Consider the following 11,458-nt stretch of genomic DNA (forward strand, 5'->3'; position numbering starts at 1 on the left):
CTCCCCCCTCGGCATCCCCCCACCCCCTCCGCCAGCCCTGCCGATCCTCCCGGGCCCCGGGGGAGGGAACTGGGGGCCCGGGGAGGGGGCCTCGGGCGACCGCCCCCCCGCCCCACTCACCCCTTCCCTCGCCGGCATGAGCCCCTCGCCGTGACCCCCGCGGTGGGGAGGGCGCCCGGGGTCCATGCTCGCAGCCTCCGCGCTGCCCGGCGCCGGCCACTGACGACGGTGGGGGTGGGGGGGCCGGGCCCCCAGCCTCCTGCCCCACCCCCTGGCGTCGGCACCGCGGCCCGTCGGGGGCCGCTGCCCCGGGCTGCGCCCGCCCCGCCGGCCAGGCCCTGGAGGGACCCGGGAGCTGCCGCCGGCGTCAGCCCATGGCCCGGAGGGTAGGTCTGAGGGCGGGCGCCCGGCGCCCCAGCCCCGCCGCGCACCCCAGCCCTGCACCGCCCCCGCCCCGGCGCTCCGGCCCCCGTCGGCCCATCCCGCCCTCTCCTCCACCTCTTTCTCTGCCTCCCCTGCCTGTGCCCCGGGTCTCCTCCTGTCTCCTGTCTGCCCCGGCTCTCCCCTCTCTCCGCCCCCGGGTCTCCCGCTCTATCTCAGGTCCTTTATCCTACCCCTTCCTTCCTCTTCTGCCCTCCCCAATCCTTCCCCGCGGTCTACTTTTGTTCCAAGTCCTCCTGAGGGGTCGGGGTGGGGACAGTGCTGGGAGAAGGGGGGGGGGGGGTCTGGCCAGGCCGGGCTTCCATGGTCCATGGTCCTGGGGATGGGGAGATCAGAGGAGACGGGCGAGGAGGTGAGTACGCACCTTTGGGGGCGGAGGGGGTGGGAACACGCAGGACGGAAGACCCTTACTGCACATCTTAGGATGCGCGAGGAACCGCGGGGAACAGTCGGGACTCAACTTTGGGGCTCAGGAGAAGTTAGGAGAGGACGACGAAGAGAAAGACGGAGAGAGGGACCCACGCACGCAGAGCCTGGCATCCCGCAGGGGCCAGGGCGCCCCACGGCAGGAAGGCTCGCGCGCCTCTGAGTCTCTTGGCCTCTTTGAGCCTCAGTCTCCTCCTGCCCAAGGAGAGGGTTTGGCCTGAGTGGCTTAAGGTCCCTCTGGCCCCCGCCGCGCGCGCGCGCGCGCGCGCGCGCGTGTGTGTGTGTGTGTGCGCGCGCGCTTCTGTAATGACAGTCCTTCTTGCGGCGGGTGGCACCGGTGGGTTTGCCGAGGTTGCGCGGGGTTACACTCGGTTCAACAAGTGTTTACGGAACGTGTGCCTGGCGCTGTGCTCCGTGCCTCCGTCGTTCATGCACGCATGCGCGGAATGTCTCGGTGGCTCATTCATTCCTCACCCACTCAGTCCTGGGCCTTGGCGGGAGGGGGTAGGTTCATAGGCGGGGTGGGGTGTGACACGTTGTTAAGGGACACTCAGATGTGCATATTTGACAACTGTGAGATGAAACTGAAGTAGGGAGGGGACAGTGCACACACACATATATGCATAAATGATGTGCTGCTTTTATGGGAAGGGTCCCGGAGTGACTCTCTCTCTCTCTCTCTCTCTCTCTCTCTCTCTGTCTCTCCCTCCTGTATCTCCTCCCCTCCATCCCTCTCTTTCCTCACCTCTGTCTCTGTCTTGCATCCTGCCCCCAGACTCTCTCTCTCGGGATCTCTCCACGGCTCTCTCCCCTCCTCCCTCCTGTCCCTGCTCTGGGAGGAGCTGACAGTTACTAGCCAGCTGATCCCTGACCCCCACCCTCACCCTCAGACCTGAGACCTGGGTCAGTCTCTCTCCTCTGGACCCTCCTGCCCACACACCAAGAATCTCTGACGGGACATTTTCACAGACCAGGGGTATAAGGGAAGACCCTGGGACAGGGCTCTCAGTCCCAAAGAGACAGCCCCGTGGGACATCCGGGGTCCAAGGCGGCTGGGCTCAGACACAGGGAAAGAAAAGGCTGGTTCCTGAGGGCAGGGAGAGCATCTCCTGGGTGCCAGGGTAGGGAGGTTTCCTGACGCCTCCCTGGGGCTCTCTCCCTCTCGCCTCCCCCCCCAGTACGATGAGCTGCCTCACTACCCAGGCATCGTGGACAGCACTGCAACCCTGGCTGGCTTCTCGGAGGCAGTGGCCGCGGCACCGAGAGCCCCTGGGCCCTATGGTCCACACCGGCCTCCCCAACCCCAGCCCCCGGGCTTGGACAGTGATGGCCTGAGGAGGGAGAAGGACGAGATCTATGGGTGAGCGGGGACAGCTCTCGGGATGCGGGCCCCCTCTTCCGTGTCTCTGACTCTCTCGCGCTGTCTTGATCTCTCCATCTCTTCCCCTGGGTCTCCTGTCCTTCTCCCAGGTGCTCCATCCTCCGCAGGCCCCTGGCCTCCCCTCATGAGCCTTCTCTCCTGCTTCCCCTAGACACCCGCTCTTCCCGCTGCTGGCCCTGGTCTTTGAGAAATGTGAATTGGCCACGTGCTCGCCCCGAGACGGGGCTGGGGCTGGGCTGGGCACACCTCCAGGTGGTGACGTCTGCTCCTCTGACTCCTTCAACGAGGACATCGCTGCCTTTGCTAAGCAGGTAGGCACCCCCGTCTGCTCTGAGCCAGGAGAGCCAGTGAGGAGAGGAGGGCTGGAGACAGGACGCGCCCTCTCTGGCTTCTCTCTTCCTTCCAGGTCCGCTCCGAGAGGCCCCTCTTCTCCTCCAACCCGGAGCTGGACAATCTGGTGAGATCTGGGCCCTCCCCAACGCTCCCTCCTCTGCAGGGGTCTCCTGTCCCGCCCTCCACAGCCCTGGGGTTCCTTGTGGGAGTGGAGAGGAGATCACCTGATCCCCTTTCTCGAATAGTGATCGTTGTTGCCTGTTTGCAATGACTATAGCCAAGAGTTTGAGAACGGGGACCGATGGCCTGGGTTCAAGTCCAAGCTCTGCCACTCACTAGTTCTGTGAACCAGGGCAAGTAGCTGCGTCTCCTTGTGCCTCAGTTTCCTAGCTAGTGGCAATTTCTATCTTGTAGGGCTGTTGTGAGGATATAATGAGCTAAAAAGAGTCAAGCACTTAGATCGGTGCCTGGCACCGAACAGAGACTCAATAGGCATTGGCTGTTCTAGCAGTCAGGACGAGAGCCTGCCCCAAAATGAGGGCAGGGACTTGGCTGCGAAGGGGAGAGGAGAGAGGAGAGAAAGGAGAGGGAGAGGGAAGGAGAAATACCCTGGCCTCTCTCTTCCTTTTGATTTCCAGCTCCCACCGGGGTTTCCTATTGGCCGAACCGTTTGGCAAAGGAGTCTGGGAAATGTAGTTCGCAGGCAAAGGGTGGGAAGTGGAGCAGGGGACAAGATGGGGTATTTCCATTATAGCCTACGTTCCTTCTCTCCTCTTGTGATGGATCCTTTCCTGTCTCTGCCCCTCTTGCTTCTCTTCGTCTCTGACTCTCTAACATTCCATCTTCCCGTAATTCTGGGTCTCTGTCTGTGTTGCTCTCTGCCCCTGTGGTTCTGTCTCTCTCTGTCTCCCTGTCCTCTGTCTCTGTCATTCTATCTCATTCTTCCCGTTCCTCCATCTCCTTTTCTCTCCTTTCTCCTCCTCCTCCTCCTCCTTCTCTCATCCTTCTCCCTCCTTCTCTCTCTTTCTTCCCCCGCTCCTTCCCTCCCTCTCCCCCCTCCCCGTCCCTTCCTGTCTCCTTCTGCAGATGATACAGGCCATTCAGGTGCTCCGGTTCCACCTCCTGGAGCTGGAGAAGGTGAGTGCTTCCCACTCCCCTCACACCCTCGCTTGTCCCCCCCACATCCCTGCTCTTCTCGCCCCCTCCATCCCTCCTTCAGGCTCTCTGCCCACTGGAGTTGGAGCCGAATGCTGCCCCCGTCCCTGTACACCCCAGCCCTGGCCCCCGGGTGGCCCCCCCAGTACCCCGGTGCCCCCCCAGGTCCACGACCTGTGCGACAACTTCTGTCACCGCTACATCACCTGCCTCAAGGGAAAGATGCCCATCGACTTGGTCATCGAGGATCGGGATGGCGGCTGCAGGGAAGATCTCGAGGACTACCCGGCCTCCTGCCCCAGCCTCCCAGATCAGGTGGGCCGGGGATGGGGCACCAGGCGTCACCCCGCGACCAAAGCCGTGAGCAGGCACAGCTGGGCCACAGCGTGGGGGCGTGCACCCCACCCAGACTCAGCCACAGTCAGACACGCGGGACCACAGGGCTCGTGCCTCCCGGCGCGGCGGCTACACAGACCGGGACCCGGCCGGACGACGGTGCATGCGCGCGCACACACGCACAGGCACACACTCGCGCCAACAGACCACCCGTAGACTCGGCTACACCCACACACCCTACGGACACCCGCGACGGTGATGCCACATGATACCTGCACCCGGCCACAGCACAATGACACAGACGGGCCCCGAGGACCCTCTGCCCCACAACTCCTAATCTGCACCTGCTGAGCGAGAGCCCCACGGTTGTGGGGCCGGTTACAACCCACTCAGAGGCCCAGCCGTGTCCCGCGTCTTCGCACAACCTCCGATGCACACCCATGCCGATCATCCGGCCCCACAGAGTCGCAAAGCCGCCCGTGTCGTAATCCACACACGCTGTCTCGCAAACGGGACAACCGGCCGCTCGAGTAACAGCCACCAACTTAGAAAACTGGGGCCCTGTGATAGTCACACACAGCCAGCTGGCCGTCTCAAAGAGTGATGCAGCCATGCTCCAATCCTGTCACGTGTCCCAGCTGTGCCCATGTAACTCACAGCCACGCCACAGCCGCCCCCTCTCCGGGGTCAACCATCCCATCTTGGGCAGAGACGCGAGCACACCGATGTGTGCCACACCACAGTTTTAGGACCGCTTCAGGCACACCGATGTGGGTGCTCACCCCAGCATCCCATCAGATCTGGGGCTACCCCTGGAGCCACGCTCAAAAGCCTTCAGACTGATGATTCTCCAGTTTGTACGCCCGCCCGCAGTGCGCTTGAATGCACAATTCCACGCAGACATACCAAACCCTCAGAAACCTTCTCTCACCTCAGCCCCCGCAGGACACAGAGGACGCACCCACACTGGGCCGTTTGGGGAGGGACTGTTTACAAAGCAGCGAGCGGGGTCAAGGGCAATCAGTGGGGCAGGTGGGGGTACCCTGGGGGTTCAACAAGAGCTGAACCCACCCAATCTGCCTCCCAACAATTGAACTGATCCCTCAAACCAAATGCCAAAGAGGTCTTGATTCGGTCTGTGTGGGTGGGTCCGCCTCCTGGGACGCAGAGTGGGGGTGGGGGTGGTGAGGGTGCATCCAAGGCATTCTCAAGTCCCTCCAAATGTGTCGGAGTTAGGACAGAGGAAGCACAACCCAGAATTTCCCTGATGGGCAACTCAGAGGACCGCCCCCCTCAATCTCTGAAAACTGGAAGTTGGTTTTTTGTTTTTTTTTTAATCCCCCGTAAGTTTAGCGCAAACTCATTTCACAGCAAAATCTGACCTGAACTAACAAGGGGCTATTTATAGCCTTTATTTATTCCACTTCGTTAAATATTCATCCGTTTTGCTGCAGAAATGTTAATGAGTTTGATGACGAGGTGAAGTCCCAGACCCTAGGGGTGTTATGAAATACGCAGTGTGTGCACGGATTTACTGTCTAAAAACGTGAAGAGTTCTGGGGCGCCTGGCTGGTTCAGTCGGTACAGTATACGCGACTCTCGATCTCGGGGTGGTGAGTTTGAGATTACTTTTAAAAACGAATAAATAAGGGGAGCCTGGGTGGCTCAATTGTTTGAGCGTCCGACCTCGGCTCAGGTTATGATCTCGCTGTCCGTGGGTTCGAGCCCCGCGTCGGGCTCTGGGCTGAGGGCTCAGAGCCTGGAGCCCGCTTCGGATTCTGTGCTGCCCTCTCTCTCTGCCCCTCCCCCGCTCACGCTCTGTCTCCGTCTCTCTCAAAAATAAACATTAAAAAAAATTATAAAAATAAATAAAAATGTGAAACACTCTGAATTCTGAAACACTGCTGGCCCCCAAGGATTTCAGATAAGGTGCCCCAGATCTGTATAAACGCCTCTTCACTGGGTGATTGCTATGTGTCTTTATGTAAATTAACTCCTTGAGTCCTCACCCTGCTCTGCGAGGTGGGGAGAGTTTATGGTCTTCCGTTGAAGACACAGAGGCACAGAGAGGTGAAGCGACTTGTCCAAGGTCACACAGCCAGGAAAGAGGCAGGAACAGGCTCTATTTATACTCAGGGGTCCCAGCTCCAGAGCCCCTGGTCTCAGCCACTGTGCTACATTGGCGCTGACCTCCAACTCTTGTTTTTCCAGAATAATACTTGGATTAGAGACCATGAAGACAGCGGGTCCGTACATTTGGGGACCCCGGGTCCCTCCAGTGGGGGCCTGGCCTCCCAGAGTGGGGACAACTCCAGTGACCAAGGTAAGAAGCCTGGGAGGTGGAGGACAAGTGTGGGAGTCAGTCTGAGGATTGGAGTTAGACAGCAAGTAGGACTTCCACAGGCGCAAGGACGACTGGGGTGTGGAGCAGTCTCGTGGGTGAGGGTTCTGGGTCTCTCTGGTACCCCCCCCCTACTGCCCACAAGCACGGCATGCCTGTCCTCCCCCAGGAGACGGACTAGACACAAGCATGGCCTCTCCAAGTTCTGGGGGAGAGGACGAGGAGCTGGACCAGGAGCGGCGGCACAATAAGAAGAGGGGAATCTTCCCCAAGGTGGCCACCAACATCATGAGGGCCTGGTTGTTTCAGCACCTCTCGGTGAGAGCCCCGGGCCCGGGGACAGCGTGGGCATACAGAGGGAAGGCGGATGGCCGTGTGGAGACTGAGGCCCCGAGAGAGACCCCGAGATGGGAGATCCAGGCACAGGGGAAATGTTGAGGGCGAACCTCAAGGGGAGGGGGACTGGCAGGATCAAGCATCCATGAACGCTCCCTGTATGCCAGGTGCTTGCTGCTAAGGGCTCTGAACTCATTCAGTCCTGACCTCAACCCCCCACCCGTTTGTTCCCCCTACTCCCCTCCCCCTATCGGTCATCACCATCCGGCCAAAACAAAGCCTGCGAGGATAGGGCTGTGGGTGGCTCCATTGTGCAAAGGTCTTCTAGCCAGAAGTGGGTTCGGAAGCAGGCAGTTTGGCCTTAACCAGTGCGCTGCACTGCCTCGTGGGGAGAGCTGGGGGGGTGGGATAGAGACAGGAAGAGAGTCAGGGAGAGGCTGAAACGGAGAAATGGAGAGATGTGGGGTGGACTGGATCAGAGCAGGGTAGACACAGGGAGAGAGTCACAGGGGGACTGAGAGAGGGAGAGGGATTGGGACAGGGAAGGACACACACAGGAACCCGTGACAGAAACTCCGAGAGGGCTGGTGCTGGGCTCTGCCTCCTTTCCGGTGCTGGAACCCCCAGCTTCGGTCTCCCTAATGAGAGCTGGCCAATTAGCCTGTAATTGCTGGAAGAGGCGGGGGCGCTCACGGGCATAATTGCCCGAAGCTTGGCTTCTCCGCTTCCTTCCATTGGGCCTTGGGGGAGCGTGGAACAGCTCAGACGAGCTTTCTCCTGGCCCTGCCCCAGCCTGGGCTCCCCATCCCCATGGGGCCAGGCCTTGGGGGGTCAGATGGCAGCTGGACAGGCAGGGTGACTCTTGCTGGTGGCCACAGCACCCGTACCCCTCGGAGGAGCAGAAGAAACAGCTGGCGCAGGACACGGGGCTCACCATCCTGCAAGTCAACAACTGGTGAGTGACCTAGGAGGCCTGCGCGGTCCGTGGGCCCGCCCGGGGTGGGAGGCCGGGCGCTGTCCGCGGTGCTGACGGAGGCCGCGAAGCCCCTGGGAGCCTCTCTTCTCCCCTCCCCCGTCCCCGTCCTCTTTTCCAGCTCTGTCTCGGGTGTTCATTGCTGCCTCTCTCCTATTCCCTCTTTACACCTCCCTCTGTTTCCGTGACCCCCTCCCAGGTTCATTAACGCCCGGAGACGCATCGTGCAGCCGATGATAGATCAATCCAACCGCACAGGTACAGGGAGAAGGCGGGGAGAGAGGGTCTAGTGTTCCCCGGGGAGTGTCGAGGCTGGGACCCGCACACCCTGGGGCTCAGCCTGCACCCCTCAACCTCCCTCGCAGGGCAGAGTGCAGCCTTCAGCCCAGAGGGCCAGCCCCTGGGGAGCTATACGGAAGCTCAGCCACACATGACAGTCAGGCCTCCAGGTAAGGCCCCGCCCCTTAACTAGGCCACGCCCCCAACACACCAGGCCCCTCCTCTAAACGATGATGCCCCACCTCTTGGGATTAACTTCAGGAATAGTACTTCATTCGCATAACAGTGGAGCTGGGGAGACAATTGTAGATTTCCAGATGCCCGTCTTTTCTTAGCCGAATTCGCTTCTTCCAGGCTCTGCCCATCCATTGGAAGGCTCTACTTTTCCTCAAAGGACCAGTCCTTTCTTAAATGATGACTCAGTCGGTCCCGATAGACGGATCCCCTCCCTGGGGAAGGAGCAGGCAGGAGGGATTTAGGGGCATATGGGGATGTCTGGTGAAGAACCACTAGCCCTCCTCTTTTGTCTTCCAGGGCCGATGGGGATGAGTTTGAACTTAGAAGGAGAGTGGCATTATCTATAGATTCAGGACAAGTGTAAGTGTCCAATGTCTAGGGGCACTGGGTTGGGGGTTGTGTGGCTCTCAAACCTTGGTAAGAACTCCAGATTCCAATATTCCTCCAACCCAGAGCAGGGTCAGCAAGGGTCCCTGAACTGAGGGTTCCCCAAGGCTTAGTGGGAAGATGATTCATCTGTCCATCCATCCATCCATCAACTCATTCACCCGTCTCTGTATGTATCCATCCATCAATCACCCACCTACACACTATCCATCCAAAATATATCCACTCCCTATCCATCCAACCACACATACGCCCACTTATCCATGCATTCGCTCAGCTACCTACCTCCCCGTGATCCATCTACGCAGGCAACTACTACCTGTCTTCATCAGAAAATACATCCACCCACCTCCCCATTGGTCCACCCGCTCGCATATCCACCTAGAATGCACTCACCCACCTACCTTCTCACCCATTCATCTGCCCACCTATCCATTCATACACCTCCAATATATGTTAAACCCTCGTTCCACATCCTGACCAGCCTCCGGTAGAATCCTGCTCTTGAGAAGATTCTGGGCTTATTAGGAAGTGGACATCAGAAACGAATGACAGGCCAGAACAACAGCGAAAACAATATAACACAGCTTGCTCAGAGGAGGGAGACATCACTCATCCCTGAGATATTAGGAAATATTTTATAGAGGAAGTGACTTGTGGGTAGGGCATTGAAGGATGAATAGGGATCCGATGGGGAGAAAAGGGGGGCAAGGTAGTAGGGTGCATTCTTTTATGCTCCCAGGTCTTAAGACTTTAGAGCCTCTTCCCACTTAGTCTTCATAAAAACCCCAAATTGGGGGGGGGGGGAATTATTCTTATTTCCATGTTACAGAGGAGAAAAGTGATGCTAAGAAGAGGTCACTTGGGCAGGTTCACTTGGCTCAGAAAAGCAAAGGGAACAGCATGTGCAAAGCCCCAGGGTTGAGAGGCTTCCTGGAATTTCTAAAACACAAATCAGATCTTGACTCTCTCTGTATTAAGACTCTGAAAGCCAAAGTCTTTACTTTAGCACTGCTTCATTCATTCATTCACTCATTCATTTAATGCACGTTCTCTGAGCATTTCTGTACCCTGCCCCCATAGGGCTCACTGTCCAGTGGGGGAGACAGACCTGTCTTCAGACAGTGATGTCCCAGAGTGGGCAGGGCTGGAGTGACGGAACCCAAGAACTGAAGGAGCCCAGAGGGGGCATCAGACCCAGGCTGGGGGGTTCAGGGAAGACTTCCTGGAAGAGGGGACTTGGAGCTGAGACCAGGAGAATGGAAGGAGCGAGGCAGGAAAGGAGAGAACAGCATATGCAAAGGCCCAGTGCATTTAGAAGCCTCACAGCTATGAGAGAGCACCCTGCTCCCCCCACCCAGTCACAATCATGAGGGGAAGGGAGGACTGGGCTAGGCTTCCACTGGCAAGCTGGGTGGATGAGTAATGAACTCAGGTCCAACAGAAAGGCTGGGAGATGGGAGTGGAGACCTAGGAGGACTTAGGCATGGAGGGGCATGGGGACTGGAGCCTGGGAAGGAAAGAGGGACAGGTTGGTTCAGGGACAGGCAGTGGGAGGTCAGTGGGGGTCTCAGCTCTGCCCTGACCAACCGAGGACAGGTGTGGCCTGGCCTGAATGTCAGGAGAACCTCGGGGAGGTGAGGGGTCTTGGTCCGTCTCTCTCCCTGTCTTCCTTTCTCTTTCTTGGTCTTAATTGTCTTCTTGTCTCTTTTTCCCATCTCTGTCTCTATGTCTCCCTTTTCCATTTCTGTTCTGCTTCCCTCCCTCCCTCCCTCCCTCTGCATTTCTCTTGCTATGGGGCTGATGGGGGCTGCAGAGAGGGGCTAATGTGGAGCTAGACCCCTCCCCACTTCCTGACTTGGCCTCTTGTCCCCTGTTCACAGACCCCAGCCTCCGGACTGTGACCGCCAGGCTCACACCTGGTCCCGGTCCCTGCCTGGCCCCCTGACTTCAGGACCCCACCTCCTAAGGCCCCCAACGCAATGCCTACCTCCCTGGGGCCCCGCCGGGACATGGGGGCCTGAGCGCCCACTCGAGGGGCTCTCAAGGACAAAGACAAGGCCTCCAGGCCCCGCGCCCCACATCTGCCCTCACCTCTGCCTCGAACCCAAGCTGAGATCCTGGGCCTGGGTCTTCAGAAGGTGGTGGTTGGGGATCCCCCTGCCTCCAGGCTAGAGAAGGGACTGGAGGTGGGCTGGGGCTGTCAGGGAAGGAGGGTCAGCTGGATCCGACATTTGGGGGAGGCCCCCTCACCCTCCAGCCCACTCCCTCCCCTTCTCTCCCCTACCTCCCTTCACTGATGTCTTCTACTTTTTTTTTTTTTTTAATGATAAAGTCTTAAAAACAAAAAGCCGCCGATCTGAGTTCTTGTGTCTCTTTTGAGATTCAAATACTCATCAATTTGAAGCACCTGAATGACTATAATAATAATTGATACTCTCTCTCCCTCCCCGCCCCCTCCCGCTCTGCTCTCTCCGTGCTCTCCTCCAGCGCTCCCACCCATGGCTTTGTGGTTTAAAACGCCAACTTCTTTTTTAGCTCATTTTTCTATAGGTTGGTACTACACTCTGCTGGGCGGTTCTTGGGATTTCAAAACAGGGCTCTCCTGTGTAGCATGGCTGGTGACGGGTCAGCAAGGGGGCTCCGCTGGCTGGCAGCGAGGCCACAGGAGTGACTGGACCTCACAGTGACATTGATGAGAAGGCGGTCTGGTCAACTGGACCCCAAGAAAGAACAGAAGGGCCCAAGGCCTCCTGAGGCCCTGGCTTGTGTCTGACACCTGGTTATCTTGGCCACAAGTCTCAAGACTGGCCCGGATTCAAGGGAGGAGATG

At 58.7% G+C, this 11,458-nt stretch overlaps 1 protein-coding gene across 3 annotated transcripts; it reads left to right on the forward strand.

The window, feature by feature from the left end:
• The first annotated feature begins 39 nt into the window (after positions 1–39).
• MEIS3 (Meis homeobox 3) lies at positions 40–11,037 on the forward strand. 3 transcript variants are annotated; one of them, XM_045441896.1, is made up of 13 exons: positions 48–386; positions 2,046–2,227; positions 2,400–2,559; positions 2,655–2,705; positions 3,668–3,718; positions 3,902–4,051; positions 6,284–6,395; positions 6,583–6,731; positions 7,628–7,704; positions 7,922–7,980; positions 8,088–8,171; positions 8,536–8,598; positions 10,509–11,037. In XM_045441896.1, exons 1-12 carry the CDS (start codon positions 375–377, stop codon positions 8,583–8,585), a joined length of 1,137 nt encoding a protein of 378 aa, XP_045297852.1. In that variant the 5' UTR covers positions 48–374; the 3' UTR covers positions 8,586–8,598; positions 10,509–11,037. The 3 variants fall into 3 exon arrangements, with proteins under 3 accessions (XP_045297851.1, XP_045297852.1, XP_045297853.1); XM_045441897.1 differs by having other exon boundaries at positions 3,953–4,051; XM_045441895.1 differs by having other exon boundaries at positions 40–386; positions 3,668–4,051.
• The last annotated feature ends 421 nt before the right edge of the window (positions 11,038–11,458 follow it).

This window comes from Leopardus geoffroyi, chromosome E2, assembly GCF_018350155.1.
Source record: "Leopardus geoffroyi isolate Oge1 chromosome E2, O.geoffroyi_Oge1_pat1.0, whole genome shotgun sequence".
Taxonomy (NCBI): Eukaryota; Metazoa; Chordata; class Mammalia; order Carnivora; family Felidae; genus Leopardus; species Leopardus geoffroyi.